Source organism: Phyllostomus discolor, chromosome 4 (assembly GCF_004126475.2).
Source record: "Phyllostomus discolor isolate MPI-MPIP mPhyDis1 chromosome 4, mPhyDis1.pri.v3, whole genome shotgun sequence".
Classification (NCBI taxonomy): Eukaryota; Metazoa; Chordata; class Mammalia; order Chiroptera; family Phyllostomidae; genus Phyllostomus; species Phyllostomus discolor.
Window position 1 is genome coordinate 67,686,409 of NC_040906.2, and position 21,671 is coordinate 67,708,079.

A 21,671-nucleotide genomic window follows, 5' to 3' on the forward strand; every position below is an offset into this window, starting at 1 on the left:
AAAATAAGGAAATCTGTGTCACACAGAAAAGTACGGTATGTGGTGTCAGTACTGGGACTGGAGAATGTGTAGAAGAAATCCTAACGTATAGGCCACACGGGTCTTCTGGGTAAGCTTAAAATATGACTTTAAATCAGACTGGTAGGTATCTGGCAAGGATTCTGATTACTCTTTTGATATAACTGGTGTTAGGGTGTTATATTGGTTTTGCTTCAGGTATTCAGCTCAGTAAATTTTCTGTCATTATATTACCTGTCAGAAGATATATTTAGAAAGATTAATAAAATTAATTAGAAAATTGACATTGCGAATAAAAGATCATGAATGAAAAGAACATTGTCATTAATAATGGTTATGATGATGGCTGTCATTTTATTGCGTATTCATTTGCTAGTCAGATAAGAACAAATATTTGTGACATCTAGGACTAGGAATATGTGATTTTTTTAAGTCTTAAAACTTGTTTTTGAATTTCTATCAAGAGTGGAAAGGAGTGATCAGGGACTTTAAAGGAGAACCAGGGAATGTGTATTGTCTCAGAAGCCAAGGTGGAGTTTTAAGATAGAGCAGTGGCCCTCAAAGCTTGGCACTTAGATAAAATAGCATCAGAGTCATCTGGGAAGTTACAGAAATGGAGATTCTCAAACCCCACACCAGACCTACTAAATCTAGTTCTGGGGGTAGGGTCCAACAGTCTTGTTTCCACCAGTCTTTCAAATGATTCTTTGAGAAACTGCTGAGGTAGAGGGACCCACCAAAAGTAGCAAATGTTAAGAATTTGAAATAAGACCAAAAGAATACTGTGAGGTGTAGCATTTAAGGTGTTTTGTAATTGTTGGAATGGCAGGGAAAGTTAAATGGTAAAGGTAAATAGAGATAAAATCAGACGTTTTTCGAAGACATGTGATGGGAAAGTTCAAATAAGCTCAAGGTTAAGAGAATGGCTTTTCTCGAGTAAGAAATCAGCCAAGAGAGAATGAAGAAAATTGAATGATGGAGGTATCTCTCATAAAACAAAATCTTAGAAGGTCTGGAATTCAAGCATATATGTCTTAATAGGTATATTATGAACAACATACAAGGAGACAGAAGGAAGGAGATGAGGGGGGAAAGTGTATTAAATTGACTCTGAGGCAGTGCGTGCCAAGGTTTGGGAACCTTCCTCCTAAGGGAAGGAGAAATATCAGGCTCAGACATCATTGAAGCAACTTGCCTTCTCTACTGGAAAACATTAGGCTTCCACTGCATACTCCAAGATGGGGTTAGTAAATAAAAGGAGTAGAACCATACAATTTTAGCATAATGGTTTTCAAACCTGAACTCATGCCAAAGTCATAAAGTCATTCACTTTACAAAGTAAAATTACAAATAGTCAGTTTTAAATCAGAATATAAAAGAATTTTTTTCAGGTGATTGTAATTTTCCCTCAGGATAGGGATTCACTACTGAAATGGACTCAATATGAGAATTTTATGACTCTTCAGATCTTACCATCCTGAAAGTGAAACAAGTACTAGGCAAAGCAGGTATAATAGAGTGAGGTGGATTCTAAGATCCTAGAGAGCATCATTGAAGATGATTTCTAAGCTATTTTAGGCAATCAAAAGAGGGAGCAAGTGAGGAACATCGTGATCACACAACAGGGTTGGTTTATTTATAGGAAGGATGGGAACAAAAGGATAGGTGACAAATTTGAGAAAAAAATGTTGGAAGTATAAGACTGTATGGACATGCTTATTCTTGTTTGAAGAGGAGTTACAGGTGTCCGGTGTTACTCATGACAGTGCTATCCAATAAATTTTGTCCACCACATGTCTATCTGATTTTAATTTCTCGTTAATTTTTAACTAATTACTAACTTTTTCTTTTGCCCAATATATCCAAAATACTATCATTTTAACATGCAGTTGGTACTTTTTAAAATTGATATTTTGGGATAATCTTCAAAATCATTGTGTGCTATACCACATTTCATGTACTTAAAAGCTGTATTTAACCAGTGGCTACCATACTGAACATTGCAGGTTTAGGAATTTTAGGAGCAAAATTTGGGGTCATTGTTCTTTAGGAATATTTGTAGGATTAAATTCCTTAAGGGTTTGGGGAGGCAGGAAATGTGAAAATAACTAAGTACTAAAGTCCTAATATGTTTCCCTGATAATCTGCAAATAGTATAAAAAGAATAAAGAAGAGAAATTGAAGTATGCATACAAAGATTTAGAATTAAGATAGTAATATAGAAAGGTTTTGAAATCAGATAATGGGGTCGTTCCCCAAAATTCTGTGTTTATTACTTTGGTAAAATTATGTGTCTTCCTCTTAAGAGAGAGGCCCACAGTCATCAAGAAAATTAAACAAAAAATAAAAACACCTAGAACATATCAGGCACCATGTTAAAAACAAGTATATTTTATGAGTCATGTATACACATTCTTTAGCATCATCATTTGAGATAGATAATATTCAAGATTTTTAGTTTACTTTTACCATTATATCTTTTTTTTAAACTGGAAGTGATGTTCCATCTTACATTACAGTAAACTGGAGCCTGGAAAGTTAATGTAGTAAGTTTTCAGAGGTCCTTTTCTTTGAAGTACAAAATACTTTTTTTTTTTTTTTGCCTAAAAGCAGATTTTACTTTTATCAAGGAACCACCTTAATGTTTGCATTTATACATTTTGGGGATGATAAACATTGGTAGAAGAGTTTTGAATATTGCTGCATTTTTAATGTGTGTGTTCATGGTACACTAATATTTTTCTAATGTCCTTAAGATGACTTCAATATTATGGGATTTGTTGTTGTTTCTTGTTGCTGTTAATGGTTCTTAATTTTCCAGATATTTTTAGATGAACTGCATGAACATGGACAACTGCATTCTATGTCATCTTGGATGGAATTGTATCCAACAATTAGTTCTGACATTAGATTCACTAATATGCTTGGTCAGCCGGGTGAGATTCTTTTCTTTCCTAACTTATGGTTATGATAGTAGATGGAATGGGCCAGAAGGTTGTGTTGGAAAATGGGAGGGAGGGGCACTTTATTTTGTTTTATAAACAAAAAAATAATTGCAGCTCTTTAGTTAGAGCTAGCTTTTGACTTCTTTAGTTTTTTCATTAGGATCAACTGCACTTGACCTTTTCAAGTTTTATGTTGAGGATCTTAAAGCACGCTATCATGATGAGAAGAAGATAATAAAAGACATTCTAAAGGTAAATAGTATACTTAACTGTACACTGTTAATCTGTGGTACATCTTTAAAATTATGTGTTTCTTTGATATGTGTTATTAACAAGATTTCTGTTTGGGTTTTTTTAGGATAAAGGATTTGTAGTTGAAGTAAATACTACTTTTGAAGACTTTGTGGCAATAATCAGTTCAACTAAAAGATCAACCACATTAGATGCTGGAAATATTAAGTTGGCTTTTAATAGTGTAAGTTGTCTTTACTATTATGAACAATAGTACAGTTCTTAAGTATTCAGCCAAAAGTACTTCAGTTGTAGGATACTGGAATAAGGGAATATGAGCAGGATTTCATACGGTAATAGGTATCTTGCAGGGTAAGGTAAAAGAAAATAATATATTTAGATGCTGGGCTAATGTTAAGCTTTCTTTGCTCAAATTAACTGGTCTTGTAAATTGGATATTAACATAAATAATGAAGAATACCTAAAAGTAATGAGCCCTGACTGGTGTAATTCAGTTGGTTGAGTATATCCCACAAAGTGGAAAGGTCACCAGTTTGATTACGGGTCAGTGCACATGCCTGGGTTGCAGGTTTGGTCCCCTGTTGGGGTGTGTATGGGAGGCACCAGTTGATGTCTCTCTACCTTTCTCCCTCTCTTACCCTCTTTCTAAAAATAAAATCTTAATAGTAACAATTGTTTTAACTAAAGAAAATTACTGTAACTGATGAACTGATTTTCTAAAAGTTACTAGAAAAGGCAGAAGCCCGTGAACGTGAAAGAGAAAAAGAGGAGGCTCGAAAAATGAAACGAAAAGAATCTGCATTTAAGAGTATGTTGAAACAAGCTACTCCTCCAATAGAATTGGATGCTGTCTGGGAAGATGTATGTATATTTGTAAATTTTCCCTAATGAATGGTTTTCTTTACAATTGAAAATAATATTCTTTTCAGTTCCTTTCATTTTGTAGCCACAGAAATAAGCTGAAGTTATTTGTACAGCATATACATATTAGATATATTGAGACTAGATTAAAAGTGTAAAGTCAGCTGTGACTCTACATTTAGAAATATTTGTTTAAAATGTGGGTTTCAGAGTAAAGAAAATAATATAATAGACTTTGAGGAGAGTGAGCTGTCACATTTTTCACTTGCTTTTTTTTAAGTCATACTGATATGTTCTTGGCATTAATATATTTATTGCATATCTGAATTTTTTCAGATCCGGGAGAGATTTGTAAAAGAGCCAGCATTTGAGGACATAACTCTAGAGTCTGAAAGAAAACGAATATTTAAAGATTTTATGCATGTACTTGAGGTAATTTTAGTATTTTCATAACTGGCTGAAATACAAACTAAAAATTAAGGAATTCAGAGCAATAAGTATGTTACTTAAATTACACTACTTTTATGCAAATGTAGTTACCTAGGATACTTAGCTTGTACGTGAAACAAAACTTGCACAGGGATATAAAGATTGTGGAGACTATTCATGTGTTTCATATTTTTACATTGTTTCAGAAATTCCACTTAGCAGCCATGTCAACTGACTAGTAAACCTAACGAAAACTTAAAAACTGTTTTCTGTCTGCTTTAGAAGATTCCACTCATACATTTAAAATACACTACAGTAGATGTATTAGATGTATTTCAGGGGCGATCTGAGAAATAGTGAAATAAGTTTTGTTAGAATAATGATAAAATTGCAGGATACTTTATTAGCTGAATAAGGGTATTGTGATGATTTCAGATAGGCACTTGTATATAGTAGATATTTGATGCCTGTGTGGGCTAGGCACTGTTGAATTGTTAGACAAATAGTACATATACGAATGCAATCCTGAAAACAACCCTGTGAAGTTAAGATGAGTAAACTGTGGCAAAGAGAAATAAATTACAGGAAGGGATTCCAACACAGGCTCTTTGACTCCAGAGTCAGTACTTTTAACAGACATGCTAAACAGGTACATAAACTGATATTTTACAACAGTCTGAAAACTGGCACATATTTATTACAGTTTTGCATAGTTATTGGGCATAGCAGGTCACTTAGATTGACTTGAGTGTTTCATTGTATTTATTGTTATCGAAGAATATCAGTGTTGACAAGAGTTTGCTCTGTTAATATACCCACATGTACTCTGTTAGTTTCCCAGCTGCCTCTAGATCTTTTCTACTCAAAGTGTTTTCGACTAGCATATCTGTAGTGACTTGGAACTTGTGAGAAATGCAGAGCCTCAGACCCCATCAGCAGAATTCCTGTATCAGATCATCATTTTAACAAGATTCAATTACCCCTAATTCAAGAATCTTCCATCAAGATTTTTCCATGATCTGTGCTGCGGGTAAAGTGGTGAGGTCATAAACGGAGATGAAGATGGAGGCATAGGGAAGGTCTGAACCCATTAGAACAGAGTTTTGGAACCCAATATTCTGGGCCTAGAGGTAGAAAAGGAAAAATTAGCATTCAGTGACATAAAATGAGAGTCCCTCCTAAGCCAGATTTTGTATTTCCACTTACTTGTGAACTGAAGCAAAATATATTTTCAAAGCTGTAGATATGTTGGGGGCAAGGTCCTCATTCCTGCTAGCCAGATAATCGTTTTATTAGTAAGAGTTAAAATCCACAGAGACAGCACTTTTTCTGATTTCATGTGGGGTTTCATAGGCACTCATGCGGAGTGCCTATGGATGGATGTCTTACGTTTGACTAAGAAAGGAATGCTCCTTGTGTGAAAAGAAAATAGATTATATATTAATTCTGAAACCAGCCTCCATTTATTCAGGGACAGTGCTGAGGCAGTTCTTTATCTTGGTGTTGAGCCGTGAGAAAAACTGTATCTGAACATAATGGTATTTAATTGTTTTTGAAAGCAGTGTAACTTTTCTGTAAATTATACCTTCCTGGAGTTATATCGGTTATCCCTACTAAGCTACACCCTTCTCATTCCTACAAAAAGTACTTTATCAATATTTTTACACTGTTGTGTTTAGATATCTAAATGATGGTTAAGGCTCAGAAGAAAACATTTTAAGTGATTATAATTCTTCACACAATTTCAAAGGAGTACATCCTAAATATGCAAAATGGGGTTTTACTCTAAGAATTTATTTGTGTAGCTTTTAAAACTTGTTTATGATCTGTTCTCTAAAGTAAGTGTAAACTTCTATTTTCTTTCTTTGCTCCTGTAGCATGAATGTCAACATCATCATTCAAAGAACAAGAAACATTCTAAAAAATCCAAAAAACACCACAGGAAACGTTCCCGCTCTAGATCAGTAAGGAAGATTTATTAGATGGCACCCTGAGTGTATTGAAACATGTATTAGCATCATTATGAATAAAATTATTTGTATTGTTTAGGGGTCAGATTCAGATGACGACGACAGCCATACAAAGAAAAAAAGACAGCGATCAGAGTCTCGTTCTGCTTCAGAACATTCTTCTAGTGCTGAGTCTGGTAAGTGTATCTTTTAACTTGATTAAAATCGACACTTGGATGTCCTCAAATTCTGACACTTTTCCTTTTCATGCTGCTTAGAGAGAAGTTACAAGAAGTCAAAAAAACATAAGAAGAAAAGCAAGAAGAGGAGACATAAATCAGTAAGCAGGTTTTTAATTTTTATACTAGGCTTTTGCCTTTAACTCCTCCCCTGGGGCAGTAGAACTTTTTTTGTCTAGTACCGTGCAGTCCAGCACAGTGTGTAGGTGGGCACCTGAATTCAAGAGCTTTACAGCTGATCTTTTTGTCTTAATCATCCACCGAAATCTTTTGGTGAGCTTTGGGGAAAAAAATATACCCACAATATTAAGATTCCCACTCTGGTTTTTTAAAGTAATCTTAGAGGAAAACGCAAGTCTTTATGTTTTATGTATGTGTTACAGCCATTGTTGAGAACCACTTAACCTTAGGTATACCTAGAGGCCTTTTTCAAAATGTAAGGTCCTGGGTGTTGAACACAAACCTGTTGAAGGAGATCTTTTTCATGCTGCTGACTTGAACTTATGCTTACCTAACAAAGGATTGCGTGTTTGGGCACTGACATTACATTTGAAATAATTACTGCTACTCAGTAGCAAATTTGAAGAAAGAATTTTATTATGCAGCTATCAACCTAATACGTGATTGAACTAATCACAGCATCTTATGTTCATAATAAGGAACGTTTTACTGGGTTTGTGGAAATGTGCCTTCATCCTTAACTTAGTAAAGCTCTTTTAGTGGTGTATATTACTCTTATCGGAATGTCTTCCTTTCTGTAGGAATGGGCCACTGCCCCCTTGAATCTTGGAAATGTTATAGAATCCTTGAGCTTAACACTTTAAATTTCACCACTGTGAATACATTCTTTGTTATTTGTAGATTTTCCTAAATACTACCTATATGGGCATTGGTCTTTGTCAAATGCCAACTTTCTTTATTTACACAGGACTCTCCAGAGTCAGATGCTGAGCGAGAGAAGGATAAAAAAGACAAAGACCGGGAAAGTGAAAAAGACAGAACTAGACAAAGATCTGAATCAAAACACAAATCGCCTAAGAAAAAGACTGGAAAGGATTCTTCTGTAAGTAGGATTTTTATAATACAAAAATGGAGACTATGATTAAAACTATGATGGTATTTAAAGAATAGACTTTTTTTCAGGTCTACTACCATTAAAGACAACAACGAAAATTCAGTTAACTACAAAATAGTTTTCTAATGTGTGTGGTCATAAATGACCCAATTGGAGTATCCTAAATTCCTTAGAAAAGTAACATAGCATTCCACAGCTATTATTTTATCTAAGAAAGGAGGATATATAGTCTTCTGCATTGTGCATTCTCACTAAGAAGCGCCACTGCGCATCTCCTACCTTAGTTTTTAAGGAATATAAAATTTAAGAGACTCAAATCAGGGTTCTTCCTCTAGATAGTCACAGACTAAGTCTGGTTTCAAAAGGTAACATTCTAGTAACTTTGGGGAAACATCAGTTGGAGGAGAGGTAAGGGCAAATGGATAGGATGGGACTGTAACCAAAAGTTAATATTTTAATATCAAGTCATGTGATTAGTCCTTATTTTCCCATATGTGTGTGTATACATACATGTGAATGAGCACAAACCTTCTCAGCTTTGCCATTCCTCCCACAAATGCTATGAGCTTAGCAAGGGCTGTGTCTTGGAATTAACCAGTGGAGAGTTTACACCATGTAGAGAAGCCCTGGCCCTCCCTCTAGATGTTCTGATAGAGTTGCAGTAGGGTGAAGGGGTTTTGTTTGTTTGTTTTAAATGCTGCACTAGTGAGTCTGATGCACATCCTTGATGAAAAAAGAGTATTTCCTCTATACCTGTGAGCAGCTTAACACTTTCTTCTTTCTTATACTAGGTTAAATGAAATTCCTGCAGGGAAAGAGGAAAGGTGAACTAGATCCGATTTTCAAAGATGATTTCTCACAAATAATGCATTATTATTTTTGTTTGAGTTTTTTCTTCAGCCTAAGAACTGTGCTGCCCATACATCTTGAATGTTTGTACTAAGCATACTTTTTTCTAATGTAAAGCACTCATAGGACAACTTAGAATCTGCAAAATTAGCAAGAAATACAGTGCTTAGGAAATGAACACCTGGCTTCCATTAAGTGAAAAGAGGATGTTTCATAATCAATTATGTAAGAGAAAATAAAAGAAACTGTATATACCATTGACCCTGATTTATGTGTTAATGTTTACTAAAAACAACACATAAAAACCTCAGTCTAAATTAAGGATCTCTCCTAATATAACCAAGGTATATGTATACTTACTTAGCAACCCACTGGTAGGCTTTGGGGAAAGAGGTAGTAAGTCATTAAAATATGTGATGTATCTGTTTCTGTGAAAGAGATTCAAGGGATTTGGATTGTTTTTTCAAAAGTTCCTTACTACTTAACCTTACCCTTTGAGTACTAACATGAAATGTGTCTTTTCCAGGGTAATTGGGATACTTCTGGCAGTGAACTGAGTGAAGGGGAATTGGAAAAGCGCAGAAGGACCCTTTTGGAGCAACTGGATGATGATCAATAAATTATACCAAATATATGTTTACAGTATGATTTAAAGTCTAATTCAGACCAAGGACTCTATTTTATGTTCAATTGAAATAACACTGGGTTTTAATTATATCACAGGAAAAAAAAGTGCATTTAAGTATTGTTATTGTGGACTTTATAAAAGCAAAGGAAACTGAAAATAACTTTTGATTCTGTATGAAGAATCATATTTTCATATGGTCATAACTGTTTTTCTGTGACCCTTTCAGAGGGCACTGCAGGATGGATTAAAGGTGGCAATTTACTAATAACTGCAGATGTCTCTACTTTGTTCTAAAGTCTAAGTCATTAAGATGATTTGATTAACTTTATGGAAGTTGGATTTTGAAAATATAATGAAACATTTTTTTGATATTTAGTCGTACCAAAAAAGCACCAGCAACTGATAAACTACTTTTTTTGTGCACTACCCAACTGGTTGGAGCTAATCTGATCTTTTATGGTGAACCCAGAAATAGGTGTTCTTAATGGAAACATGGTAGACCCTTAACTACAGCAGTGCCAGTGAGCACTGCTATAATAAAGCCACCATTATTTTTTATGAAACATCTGAACACGTTTTAAAAGGCTATTGTGAGGGCATTATTTTGAGGTGATGTTTTAAACGTTAACATCAAGTCAAATTGTAGATTAGTTTAAATATATTGCCTTAAGGACCTACTAAAGAATGTGCCACCAAACTAAGTGATAGTTGCAATATCCTTGTCTAAAACAAAAATCAATGTTGATTTAAACATTTTCTTTAACAATTGTCTTTTTCTTTAAAAAAAAAAAAATTCGATCTTTCTCTTGCTTTTTTCATTGAGGAAGTCTTTTACCTTCCCTATTCACTGAGAAGTATTGACTTCGTGGTACACATTCTAAAGCATTTCTGATTTGAATATTTTTGTACATTTTTATCAATTATTAAACCTTCTCTTCTAGCGTGTACTAGTATTTATTTCTACGTAAACTGTTCAGCTCTTTAAAAAGAAATTGTATGATCATTTAAAGATAAAGAAACTAAATCCCTGAAATTTTGCTTCCTCTTACCACTCAGCTAAGTCATTTTCCTTTTTTAATATAATCAGTGCATATGAGGCCCCTATATTTGTTTTTGATCTGTGAATTTCTGCAGAATACTTCAGAGAGGCCATGGTTTGAGCTAGAATACTTTTTACATGCTAACTTTTGAAGGTTGGTAATGTAATTTATACTGTATTCCTTCAGTGCAGGATTTTTTTTAATAGGAAATTTTAGCACATAGTCTTTGGTTTACCTTAGTTTTTTTGTTTTTTTTTGGACACTTTGAGCGATCCTATTTCAAGTTGGGATTTAAAAGAACAAAATGTTCATTATATTTTTTCTTCAGCACCCTAATGAATTTGAAAAGTGGGACTGACCAGGATGACTCTTTTCTCATCCTTCCTCCCTGTTTCAATTAAATCTGTCCACTGTTGAAAGCTTAAAAAAAGGGGCGGGGGGGCGGTGGGTGGGTAGGGAGGTTTCTCAACTTCTTGCTTTTCTGATGTGAAATATGATATGACTTTGTAGAAAGTGAGAACCATTATTTTTAGAAAATGTGAAGTAATCAAGTTGCTTGCTTGAGTCCCCTATTGTATATTAGAGCCAAAACAGAACTACGTAAACAGGGATTCACCTACACTTAATTTTCAGAGGTCCCATTGTAATGATAGTTAATATTGCCAATCATGTCTAACATTTGACATGGAAGTCAGTGGTAAAATCCTTAAAATAATTATATGATACTGGCAGAAATACTAGTGATGTTTCACGAGAGAATTTAGAATCTGTAAAATGTTTTAATTCTATGAATGATGATTTTTTTAAGTACAACTTCAAAGTTTTGATTTTTCTATTTAAATAAAAAACTATTGATGTGTTTTAGCATGTCCTCAAAATAAATTTCTGTACTTCTTACACTGTCTATCACAACCCCAAATCCCTACAGGACAATACAAATTCAAGTTTCCCTATAGCTAGCTCACCCATGAAAATTATTTAACCAAAAACAAAACTGGTGAACAAGTTACAACTCAAAATACAACATCCTTGTTATAAAAGATGTTATTAACATGGCTGTAATCCCTGTCTAGCATCCTTCAGTGATCCCATCAAATGAGATTCAGTTGCCAGAAAGATACTGTCCGATCTGAAAGCACAGGTGATGGGAAGAATCTAAATATTTTTAACCAGTTAGATGAAAGATTTAGGTTTCAAAATCTTCATAAGAGAACATGTTTCAAATGTTCTCTAATCAGAGAATAAAGAACATTTGTTCTCTGGTAATAGCTGAAATGTCTTAAAATGCTGGTTCCATTAGAACTGAACAGCTGTTGGAACAGTTTGAACAAATGTGTTCAGACAGGAAAGCGTGTTTATTTTCAGATAAGGGAATGTCTACTTTTCAAGTAAGTCTCAGACGTAGGTAAATGTTGAGGGTTCATCTTCCCTCATTATCATTAATATGAATTACTAGGTTAGGTTCACTAATACATTGAATTTCATACTTCACAGTCACAATAGCAACTTCAAATACCTGATGTTTTTATTTTCTCTGGTCTATAATTCCTATGTGGGAAAATTGAATTTGTATGAAAAGTTAAATCAATCAAGTATATGAAGTATTCATTGCACTTTTGCCAAGTATATTTAAGTAGCTTACTGCTTTCAAATTTTAAAAAGGCCAACATTTTTTTTTAAACATAGTGATGGCATTTTGCTATCACTACCCAAAAATAGCTTCACCATATAGATTAGTCATATTTCTCAACAGTAAAAATACTTTTCATGCCTCCCAGTAAATCTGAATATGATAGAGTGTATCACAGCTCTTTTGCCTAGAGTAAGGCAATCTTAATTCATAACGGTAGAGTGAAGGGACTGAACATTCCTCAAACATCTCTGTACATTTTCTGGAAACAGTGTAAGTTTTCATTCAATTACCAAAGGGCTTTTTGTCCTGTGTTAAGCACGAGCCTTGGATGATTCTGGTTTCCTTCCACGGTTAAGGGTCAACTGAGTGCCGAGTAGGCAGCCACTTTTATTTTTGCATCCAAAAGGGGGTAGCCGTCTTATACACAGACCTTTTTTAAACTTAGATGCTACTTAGGAGAGAGAACAATGTCCAATCAAATGGTACCCAAGGAAGAGTCGTGAATGCTGTTTTTAAAATTTATAGGCTAATAAGTATATTATGTAATTTAGAAGCAAAACTTATATATCTTAAATCAGATTTTTCCTTTGGGAAAAGTATCTCAGTTGGAGGTAGAATTTTAATTCTTTTACATTCTCTAGGTAAGACTGCACTGATCTCACATAATTTTTATGAAATTGTTTTAGTAGGTTTAGGGTAATAGGCTCATAATCTGTCATTGTATAGTTCTGATATTACCAGCCTAATAATTCTTACCTTCCTTATTAATTCTTACTTGCTGTAAGTTTTCAATTATTTTGACTTCATTAGTCTAGTTCCTGTTTATGTTTTCATTCACTGCTGTATTCTGTGGATTAGAACAGTGCCTAGCACACACAGTAGGTATCTGTTGAATGAATAAAACATTAGTTGGCAGGTACTAAAGGGCTTGAAAAAGCGTCTTTGCAGTAAACCATACACCCACGACTACTGCCACGTGCGTAACTGAAGTGCACTGAGGTGGCTGTGCCTTACTTACCGTCACGTCACTTCAGGAAAATTCAAAAGCTTATTAGAACATGTAACTTCCATGTAGTTTTTGAATAGGAAAGGAAACCCCTTGATATTTGAAATATATCTTCATTGCAACTATTAGGTTAATGTACAACAGTAGTTCAAAAGTAATTTATTTATTAACATTCAGCTAGATCAGGATTGGTCTTTAAAGGCCCTAAGGGACACAATAGCAAACTTCCTATTAAAAATACAAGCCAAGAACTAATCATTTCAGGCTGTTTTTGACAAAGGGATGAATACCAGTAATGTGATAGGCATTCAAATGTTACTGGAGCTGATGTAATGATGAGGTGGGAAGTGAGACGATTTTGCTGCAATTACCACACTCCCCCAGTCCTCCATTGTATTTAGCTTGTCTACCTGGCCTAAATTCTTTACTTGCAGTAGGTTATCTATGCTTTTCGTTTTATTTTTTATTTTGTTACAGTTGACATACATTATTAGTTTCAGGTGTGCACCCCAGTGATTAAATATTACATAAACTTGCTGTATAAAAACTGCTTTTGTGACACAGTAGGATCTAGTTCAAAGCCATCTCATTGTTAGTGACTGGTAATTGACTTAATGGATAATCACCCTGGGTGTCAGGTTGATGTTTGCATTTCAGGTCCACCGGCTAAACTCCCTCAACCCCAGTTTTCAGTCACCAACTATGAAACAAAACAGTTGCCTCCTCAGATCAGATTCAAAGTAAGCCATTTCTTGATGCCCTTCTTTTTTGGGGACCCTTGGGGTATCTTAATGTGCTATTTATAAACATTCTTTTTTTGGTCCTTCCTGCAAACTTTTTTGGTAGGTGTTGGTCTCATGCCTACCTACCTTCTCGACTAAATTTAAGACTTGTTCTGAAAACAGTCATAGGAGAATAAGGTTTCTATGTTCTGTGTAATTACCAGATTTTCCTCTTCTATTTACATGTTGTTCTGATATAAAGAACTTCAGTTATATAAAATTAGACTTTTTGTAAATAAATATAATTTATTAGAAAAATGGCATCTACTAAGTTGTTTCTGTGCCAGCTTTTACCTTTGCGCACCCCTCATGCAGCAGTTGTGTTATGAGATGCTAGATGCCCACCCTCTGTTTTCTCAGTGTAATACCTGCTTTTCTCTGTAAAAAGATAAAAAAAAAGTATATTAATAGTTCCTAATGCATTTGGTTTTTGCTTCAAATTTTTTCTCTTGGAAATGGATGGGGTATTAGGTTTAAAAGAAATGGAGAACTAGTAATACTTCTTTGTATGAACAGTATGACAGTATGTTCATCTTTTCATACAAAGATGACAGTATGTTCATCTTTGCAGACATGTTTGATCGAATTTAGGAACCATGTATTGGGGCTAAGAAGAGTTTATCAAATACTAAAATCAGTAGGTATGTGAATTATAAAGTTACTATTATAAAAGCATGTCTTTTATAATAATACAGTACAAAGTTAGACAATTCTACAAAATCCAGTATGTTGAACTAGTAAGGCCCATTCTGTGCAGAGCAGTGCTGAGTCAGCAGGGTCCCTGGACACTCAACTGCAGTCCATCTGAATGGATGAGGACTTAGATTTGGGAGTGGGGGGGCTTAATTCTGGATCATTGGTAAACATCTTAAAAAAGGGATGCTATTGGTATATAATGTCCCTTAAACCTAACCATCTCTGCCTTATTTGAACTTACTGCTGTAGTTTGGGTCTGAATACTTTCTGAATTTGTGGGATATTAAAAACATTACTTCTTTCACCATGAAGCACTTTGCCCTGGTACAGAACAAACTAGAGATTCTGACTAACTGCAGAATTGATCCCGCCCCCCATAAGATAAAGCTTCAGCTACCTTATTGGTGCAGTAAAAAGAGTACTGAATTGGGAGCAAAGACCTAATGTAACAATTTCTTAAAAGACTAAACCCCTCTAAAGTGTTTTTAAGCCATTTATACAGTATTCTAAAATACTAAATTTGCATGCTTCCCTAAAGAAAAACACTAAAAACAGTATACTAAATTTGTCTGATGACTTGGGAGTATCATTACAATGATAACTGGAAGGAATAAATTAGTAAGTTTAATTTTTGGAGATGTATCTCCCTCACTACCAATATCTATTTGGTTACTTCATTCCATATAGCAAGTGGTCAAGAATTTTCATAAAAAGGGATTTTAGTTAAAGTTTACCAAATAGATTTAGATTCTGAGTCTAAGCACCAAGACATACCTGTTTCTAGAAGATAAAGGTATTACATAAAACTGGCAAAACCTCTAAAGCATACCATTGAAAGACTACAACATATTATAGAATAGTAGTGTAAATAGTTTATTTGCTCATATGCCATGAAAAGACCAGAAAAGTAACATGAATTGCTTTTATAAAACATTCTAATATTGCTAAGAAGCAAGCCTGTTAATAGACAAACAGGAAAGAACATGCCAACATTATTGTCTACTTACAGATTAATAAATAGCAAGTGTTTTAACATGCTCATCAGCACTGTGCTTTTGGAAAACAGCCGCTTGCGGTAAAGGACCAACAATTTGTATTGTGTATCTCATGGTTGACTTGCTTTATCCTCAAAATGAGTGTCAAGTCAACAGAAAGACAAAATCTTGGCATGTTCTTTTTAAAGTACACATTTATGAAAATCTGCTGGCAGGTGACAGTTTAAAAGCAATCTCTGTAAATGGGTATGCTAAAGTAAAATGTAACTGACCCCTAAACTGTCCTTGTAGTTAAATATATATATTAAAAAAAACTATAAGTTAAAATAACATTCAGATTGTATAGCATAGGCTGATGCATTTTTAAACAATATTTACAATATTACCCAGAGGCTTAGGTGGGAATTAAAGAGAAGTGTAAAAACCATAAAAAACTGCACCAATTTTATAGCAAAATATCTGTACATTTAAAAAGAGGTCATATATAACTACACATTATCCAAGGAAAATTGGACCTTCACCAAGGAGTTCACATAAGCACAACATAAAATAAATTCAGTGGTTAAATACTATACAATAAACTTTACAATTAATATTGATGTAATATACCAAGAAGATAAGCCAGAAGCAGAATGTGTATTATGGAAAGTACAAATTAACTTCAGTCCAGTTTTTGACTTTGGAATGGATCAAGTGCCCTGCCAGAGAACAAGGAAACATAACTGGCTTAGTTGGCCATTTAGTCCCATTACATACCATTTAAAAGCTTAATCCCAATGTGAATATTTGAGCAAGTCCCTGTAAGTAGTCTGGGAAATAGAAGTTCTTAGCTTTGATATATGATGCCAAATACTTCTCCAATTTACAAAAGGAAGGAGGAGGGGGGGAAACAACCGATTGTCAGGAGAGTAAGGCCAGCCTACTAACGCTACTCTGCTAGCAGAAGGATTCCTAAATACTTGTTGACAGAGAACCTCTTCCTGGCTAGCAAGGCACTGAATTCTATTCTCAGGTTTGGCCCATAATGGTCCTCAGAAGTCCTAATACTGATTACTGAGATGTTAATTTTAGTGCTAATTAATAAATACATTTGCATTATTTTTTCAAAGCTGCCCCTAGCTGAAGAACACAGTATGGCAAATAAATTCTATACATTTGTATGCCATCATACTCTGGCAGTTGTAAGGTGAGTTTTGCACAGGGAGGGCCTGGTACTCGAGCACAGAAGTACCCGAATGTGGAAGGTGACTACTGGCTGAGTAACTTCCGTGCTGCTGGAACTGCGTCCTGTTTGCACTCTGCTGGGCCTTGGTTACTGACGGAAGGAGTTTATCGTGTGACTTTTCCCTCCTCCCATGTTGCAAGCCCTTAAAAATACAAAGTTGATGGGAATGGCTGGAACACAAAAATAATTCCTTAAGAGACACCCCAGCAAAGGACGCCCACAGCAGATGCATTCATGTTATTTACAACTTACTAGGAAACCAGGGTGGGCTATCATGGGACGATCACCATGGCAGGTAATACTTGTAATAGGAAATTTAAAATTTGATTAAAAAATTAATAACATACTGATGTAAAAAGATACCAAATCAAATCCTATTGCTTCGATTAATCTGAGCAGGTACTTCCACTTTTAGGCACTTGTTAACAAAGGTTGGAAGGAGAGCCCATCATTTTAAAATTCCTATGTGTTTGCTAAATCTGAGCCCTTGGAATATTTTATCAATGTTCAAGGCTGCAGTTAAATGGTAGCACATAAAGTTCATGTGGACGGTTTCTTTCATGCGCACACTCTATTCACACAGGTCTCAGGTTCACATGGTTATTTCGGCACCATTAACAGAACGCAAGTTCTGATCATCAAAGCGCCGCCTGACACTCCTCCTCACCGCATCGGCTCGTCTGTATGGTTGGTTTCTAAGATCTGAAAAGAGGAGAGCACCAGTGAGAGAACTGCAACCTTCAACAGCCTGTCTAAGCAAGACAAAGACCAGCTGGCAGCCAATCAAAGCAGCTTGTGCTGAAGAGTCTGCTAATAGGCCCTTCAATCCCACTGAGTATTTGAGCCAAACTCATGTACTTTGCCCCCTGTATATACAGTCAAAACATGATGTAATACTGGTGGGATTCTCGAACTTTTAGGAAAATATATAGGAGAGGAGAGTCTTCTGTCACTGGCCAGAGAGTTTAGCTGAAATCTTATTTTGAAATGTTTCATTGATGGGCAATCCCTATGGCTTAGGTGTTTGGGTTTTTTCTTTCTTCCTGGAAACCTAAATAAAACTATAACACAATGGATTTTAAGCTGCAAAACTAATAAAACCAACTGCCCTATCTTATCTGAAGTTTTAAGGAAGGAACCTATGCTTAGCAGACAGATTCCATTATTTTTATTCTATTAATATTAGCTCAATTTTTATTTTGAGAATTAGAACCATTGTTCTCAATTAGCTACTAAATAAAAGTAATCACTAAATCAAAATAATACCCCATTCCTGAACCACCCAACAGTTTTGTTTTTGTTAAAGGGAAGAAGTTTTATGGGCCCTTCTGCATTCCCCAATTGGGAGCACACAACAGAATGCCTAACATTTTTTAAAAATGCCTTGTTGAATGAATCAACCACTGCACACCAGTTCAAGGAGGCGTTATTCTGGAGGAACAGGGGGATGAACAAGAGGACTATTATCTAGATAATACGTGGGGCGTGCAGTGATGAGTAAGGCGGGCAGCCCAGCCAGCAGGTAGCCCCTTTGATAGACTCAGGGCACAGCAAGAAAATAAAGCAGGCTTCACACTTCTTCCTCTTGTTTTATTAGTATATATTCCCCTTTCATTAACTTAGTACTTTTGATTTCTATTAGGGAACATTCTACCTTTAGAAAGGGAAACACAAACAACAGACTTAAGCCACACTAGATCTTTTTTGTCCCTAAACCTACTCAGTAGATTGAAAATGGAGCTGATGGGCCGCATCTGGCCCACAAAATGTTTGGCCTTGACTTACATTTTTAATTACAGTTTCTTGTTATTTAAACTGGCTTCTGACTTCTGTTGGAAAACTGAAGGACCTGGCAATACCGGGCCCAATTTCTTACATGGCAAAAACAAGCCGGAGCTGAGTGAGTGTGAGGAAGAGTGGGGTTTGCAGGTTCAGCACAGTCCTCCCCAGCCCCTGACTCAGTGGCATTGGTGGCCCTGCCCTACCCCTACATTCAAGCCAAGGATTGTTTTGCCTGCCCTAATCCTCTGGGAACTCTGTTTCCTGGCCCGGAGTGGTACAGGAAGGTCGGAACTCTGCTACTGGCTAAGGAGATGCAGTGACCTGCATCTCTAGGATTCCTGAGACCTCTAGGCAATTTTTAAAGGTCGTCATCTTTATTTGTGCCCCCTGGCCAGGACTTGCTCTCAGTTTCTTCACATAAAAATAGGTTGAGTAACTCAAAGGCTGAGAAGAGGGTAATCCTAGCACCCAAAGCAATTACAATAATCAGCAACAACCCTCGCCCAAGCCATCACACTTGAGAACATGGAAGCAGGCCAGAAAGAGTCCAAAAGAGAGGCTCAGCCTCACATCACTGAAAGTGAGGTACAAAGACTTCTCTCTGGTCAGACTCTCACCAGTTATCACCCTCAGCCATAGATCGAAACCACTGATCTGCATACAGAGAGAGGAGGAAGCTAAGTAAAAAGTGATGCTTGCCAGCTCTGTGTATCCTCCACCACCGGTGTGCTAGAAGAAATCCTTACCCTCGAGTGAACATTTGGAAATTTAGTGATATTATTCTTCTTTAAAGCTAAACAGAAAAAAAAAAACAAAAACACAAAATGATGGTTAAATAAAAATGGGATGAAAACGAAAAGCAATTTATTAACTTAGTGCGTAATATTCCCAGGCATGTTAGCCAACAGAGCAAGAGAGTGGGAGACCATCACTACAAGAGCCGTTAGATAAAACAAGGGAGGAGACGAGGCGTCTTCCCATCCAGTTCGCTGACCACCCAGATCCAAGCTGCTTTGAAGTCTGGCTCCAGAATGATAGACAGTCCAGCAGCAAAACTGACAGTAAGCATTCGCCAGCAGATAACAGTTTCTAGCCTTGTTAATAAGCATTGGTGGGTAAGCACATTGCAGAGCAGGCAACAACACACACACACACACACACACACACATCCTTTGATACCTTCAGAAACAAACACAAGTGCAACTACAGACGAGTTAATGCCACACAATAAACACACACCCAGTTCCATGTCGACCTCAGCATGGCAATCTCCGATCAGGGTCCATGCTGCCCCGGTCGCCGTGCTAATCAACTGGGCACTGCAGAGAGCTCTGCTCCTCATCTAGGCATCCGGCTCTAAGCCCAGGCAGTCACTTCTTGGGAAAATTTGATTTTTTTTTTTAATTCTAAGAGCAGTGGCATTTCCCGATGAGAGGTGTGTGCTATTAGTGTTTCTGGTGCCACTGCCCCAACCGAAGGAGCAGGTCCAAGCAGGACCTCATCGCAGAAGGACACCCCGGGTCTGACATGGAACCCAGGGAGGGAGCGGGAATGAGGCAAGACGGTGAGGGGCTCCTAAGCCTTGTTTTCATTTGCTGCTCAACAGCCTAAGTCCAACGGAGTTGCTAAGCAGTAGATCACCTTCCACCGCTTACACAGGCTTCTGGGTTGGAAGGGTTCCCTGTCTGAAGCTCGTACCACGAGCTCCATGACACGGGACTAGAGCCTCAGACTGCGGGAGATCATTAAGGCCCAGTTCACAGCTGTGCACGGTTCTCAGTTCCTTCCAAAAAATCACTGGGCAGCGTTAGAGCGCCGTACACTCCTGAGCGCTTGTACGGCAGCTTGTTTTACTACCAAGTCATGTTAAATGAGTACAAAAAGGCGGCTGATTTACTATATGTAAACCTGTTAGAACACAGTAAGGGCTCAATAAATGCTCGGTATAGTTGCTACTGTTACTAATGACTATTATTTTTTGTTTGAAGATATTAGTACAAAAATCTTGTAAGCAATCTAGCTGGCCCCAATCCTGATTCTCAAAGAAGTGCTCTATTCACTATTTTTCTGAAAATTTCTGCAAGCAATTCTGTAATTCAACTCATACACACCCAGACCGTCACAGCTGTGTGAATTCAGAGATACATGGAAGTGGCCACAAGCAGCAGTTAGGACTGAAGGGCAGAACCATGCAGCACAGGGACAACGTAGGACACAACACAGTGGAGATGGCGACTCCATGCTAGCATGTGGGGTGGCCCTGACAGACATACAGAGGGGCACTGGAGGTCAAAAACCTGGAGCAACCTTTTAGGAGCATCAGGTGAGAAAGAGTAATAGTTTAGTAATGGTATTCCTCAGTGAGAACAGGTTCGCAGAAAAATCGAGAGCCACGCTTGGCGGTGCGAGCAGTGAAGGGCACAGTCTTCAGCACTGCATCCGAACGACAGCCGAACAAGACAAACAGAAGAGAGTAAAAAGCCAGGGCCTATCACATTAGTACACGGTTAGTGCTGTGTTAATCATACCTGGGGAAACGGGTGGGGCAGGGGAGCGGGAAGGGGGGAAGGCAATATACATCTGGGTGAGCTCGTAAAATCTAAGAGTCACTCAACCTGGGGTGCAGTTGTGGGTTACAAAACGGAAACTATTCCAAGGAAAATAAATAATGCTCCATAAGCAGATATGCGCTGTCACCTCCCACGGCCGATTCAGATGAGGTCAGGCCAGTAAAGACTGCACACTCTGCTCAGTTTCAAGCCGGTGTCACTGGGATGGAGACCAGACTGAGGAAGAGTGCAAGCCTGACTGCGTCTCCACCTACAAGTTAATCTTATCACAACACCCAGGCGAAGAGGCACTTACCCAAGGAGATCTATTCCTGGTGCAGCTCAGAGCAGAGCTCCCCTCAGCGGGGACAGCAGGGAGTGACGCTAAACAAGGGGAGCTTTATCGGGGGCCGCCCACAAACCACTGCAGGTGGACGCCGGGGTACCGGCATGCACACGTGAGCGGAAGTCTGTACGTGCACAGAGCCCAGCATTTTCCCCAGCCACTGAGAATGCACCCTGCTTTACTCTGGGCAAGAAACTTCACTGACTTCCTTTTTAGTCTTTTACTTCCTTGGGTCTGAGCAAGTGAAAAAAATTACAATTTTGGCAGTTTGGGATCCTTATTTACAATGCTGACTAAGCTATTAACAAGAAATGGGAAGCCAAAAGTAGAAGAATTTAAAAAGTCTAGGAGTTTTAACAAATTTGAACAACT

At 37.0% G+C, this 21,671-nt stretch overlaps 2 protein-coding genes across 13 annotated transcripts in view; one reads left to right on the plus strand and one right to left on the minus strand.

The window, feature by feature from the left end:
* The window catches only part of PRPF40A (pre-mRNA processing factor 40 homolog A), a 55,813-nt gene extending 45,098 nt beyond the window's left edge, over window positions 1-10,715 (plus strand). For 4 of the 8 annotated variants that reach the window (XM_028509868.2, XM_028509872.2, XM_028509870.2 and 1 more), the window contains 10 exons: window positions 2,840-2,954; window positions 3,112-3,215; window positions 3,322-3,438; window positions 3,939-4,076; window positions 4,413-4,508; window positions 6,383-6,469; window positions 6,555-6,651; window positions 6,733-6,794; window positions 7,622-7,756; window positions 9,144-10,715. In XM_028509868.2, the coding sequence (XP_028365669.1) occupies window positions 2,840-2,954; window positions 3,112-3,215; window positions 3,322-3,438; window positions 3,939-4,076; window positions 4,413-4,508; window positions 6,383-6,469; window positions 6,555-6,651; window positions 6,733-6,794; window positions 7,622-7,756; window positions 9,144-9,236 (1,044 nt within the window). In that variant the 3' untranslated portion in view covers window positions 9,237-10,715. The remainder of the gene's footprint in view (window positions 1-2,839; window positions 2,955-3,111; window positions 3,216-3,321; window positions 3,439-3,938; window positions 4,077-4,412; window positions 4,509-6,382; window positions 6,470-6,554; window positions 6,652-6,732; window positions 6,795-7,621; window positions 7,757-9,143) is intronic. The other 4 variants (XM_028509869.2, XM_028509867.2, XM_028509873.2 and 1 more) reach the window with 1 other exon arrangement.
* Window positions 10,716-15,262: 4,547 nt separating this feature from the next.
* The window catches only part of FMNL2 (formin like 2), a 303,140-nt gene continuing 296,731 nt past the window's right edge, over window positions 15,263-21,671 (minus strand). For 2 of the 5 annotated variants that reach the window (XM_036023474.1, XM_028510859.2), the window contains one exon: window positions 15,263-17,324. In XM_036023474.1, coding sequence (XP_035879367.1) covers window positions 17,215-17,324 — 110 coding nt within the window. In that variant the 3' untranslated portion in view covers window positions 15,263-17,214. Of the gene's footprint in view, window positions 17,325-19,103; window positions 19,198-20,711; window positions 20,838-21,671 lie in introns of all 5 variants that reach the window. The other 3 variants (XM_028510862.2, XM_036023472.1, XM_036023473.1) reach the window with 3 other exon arrangements.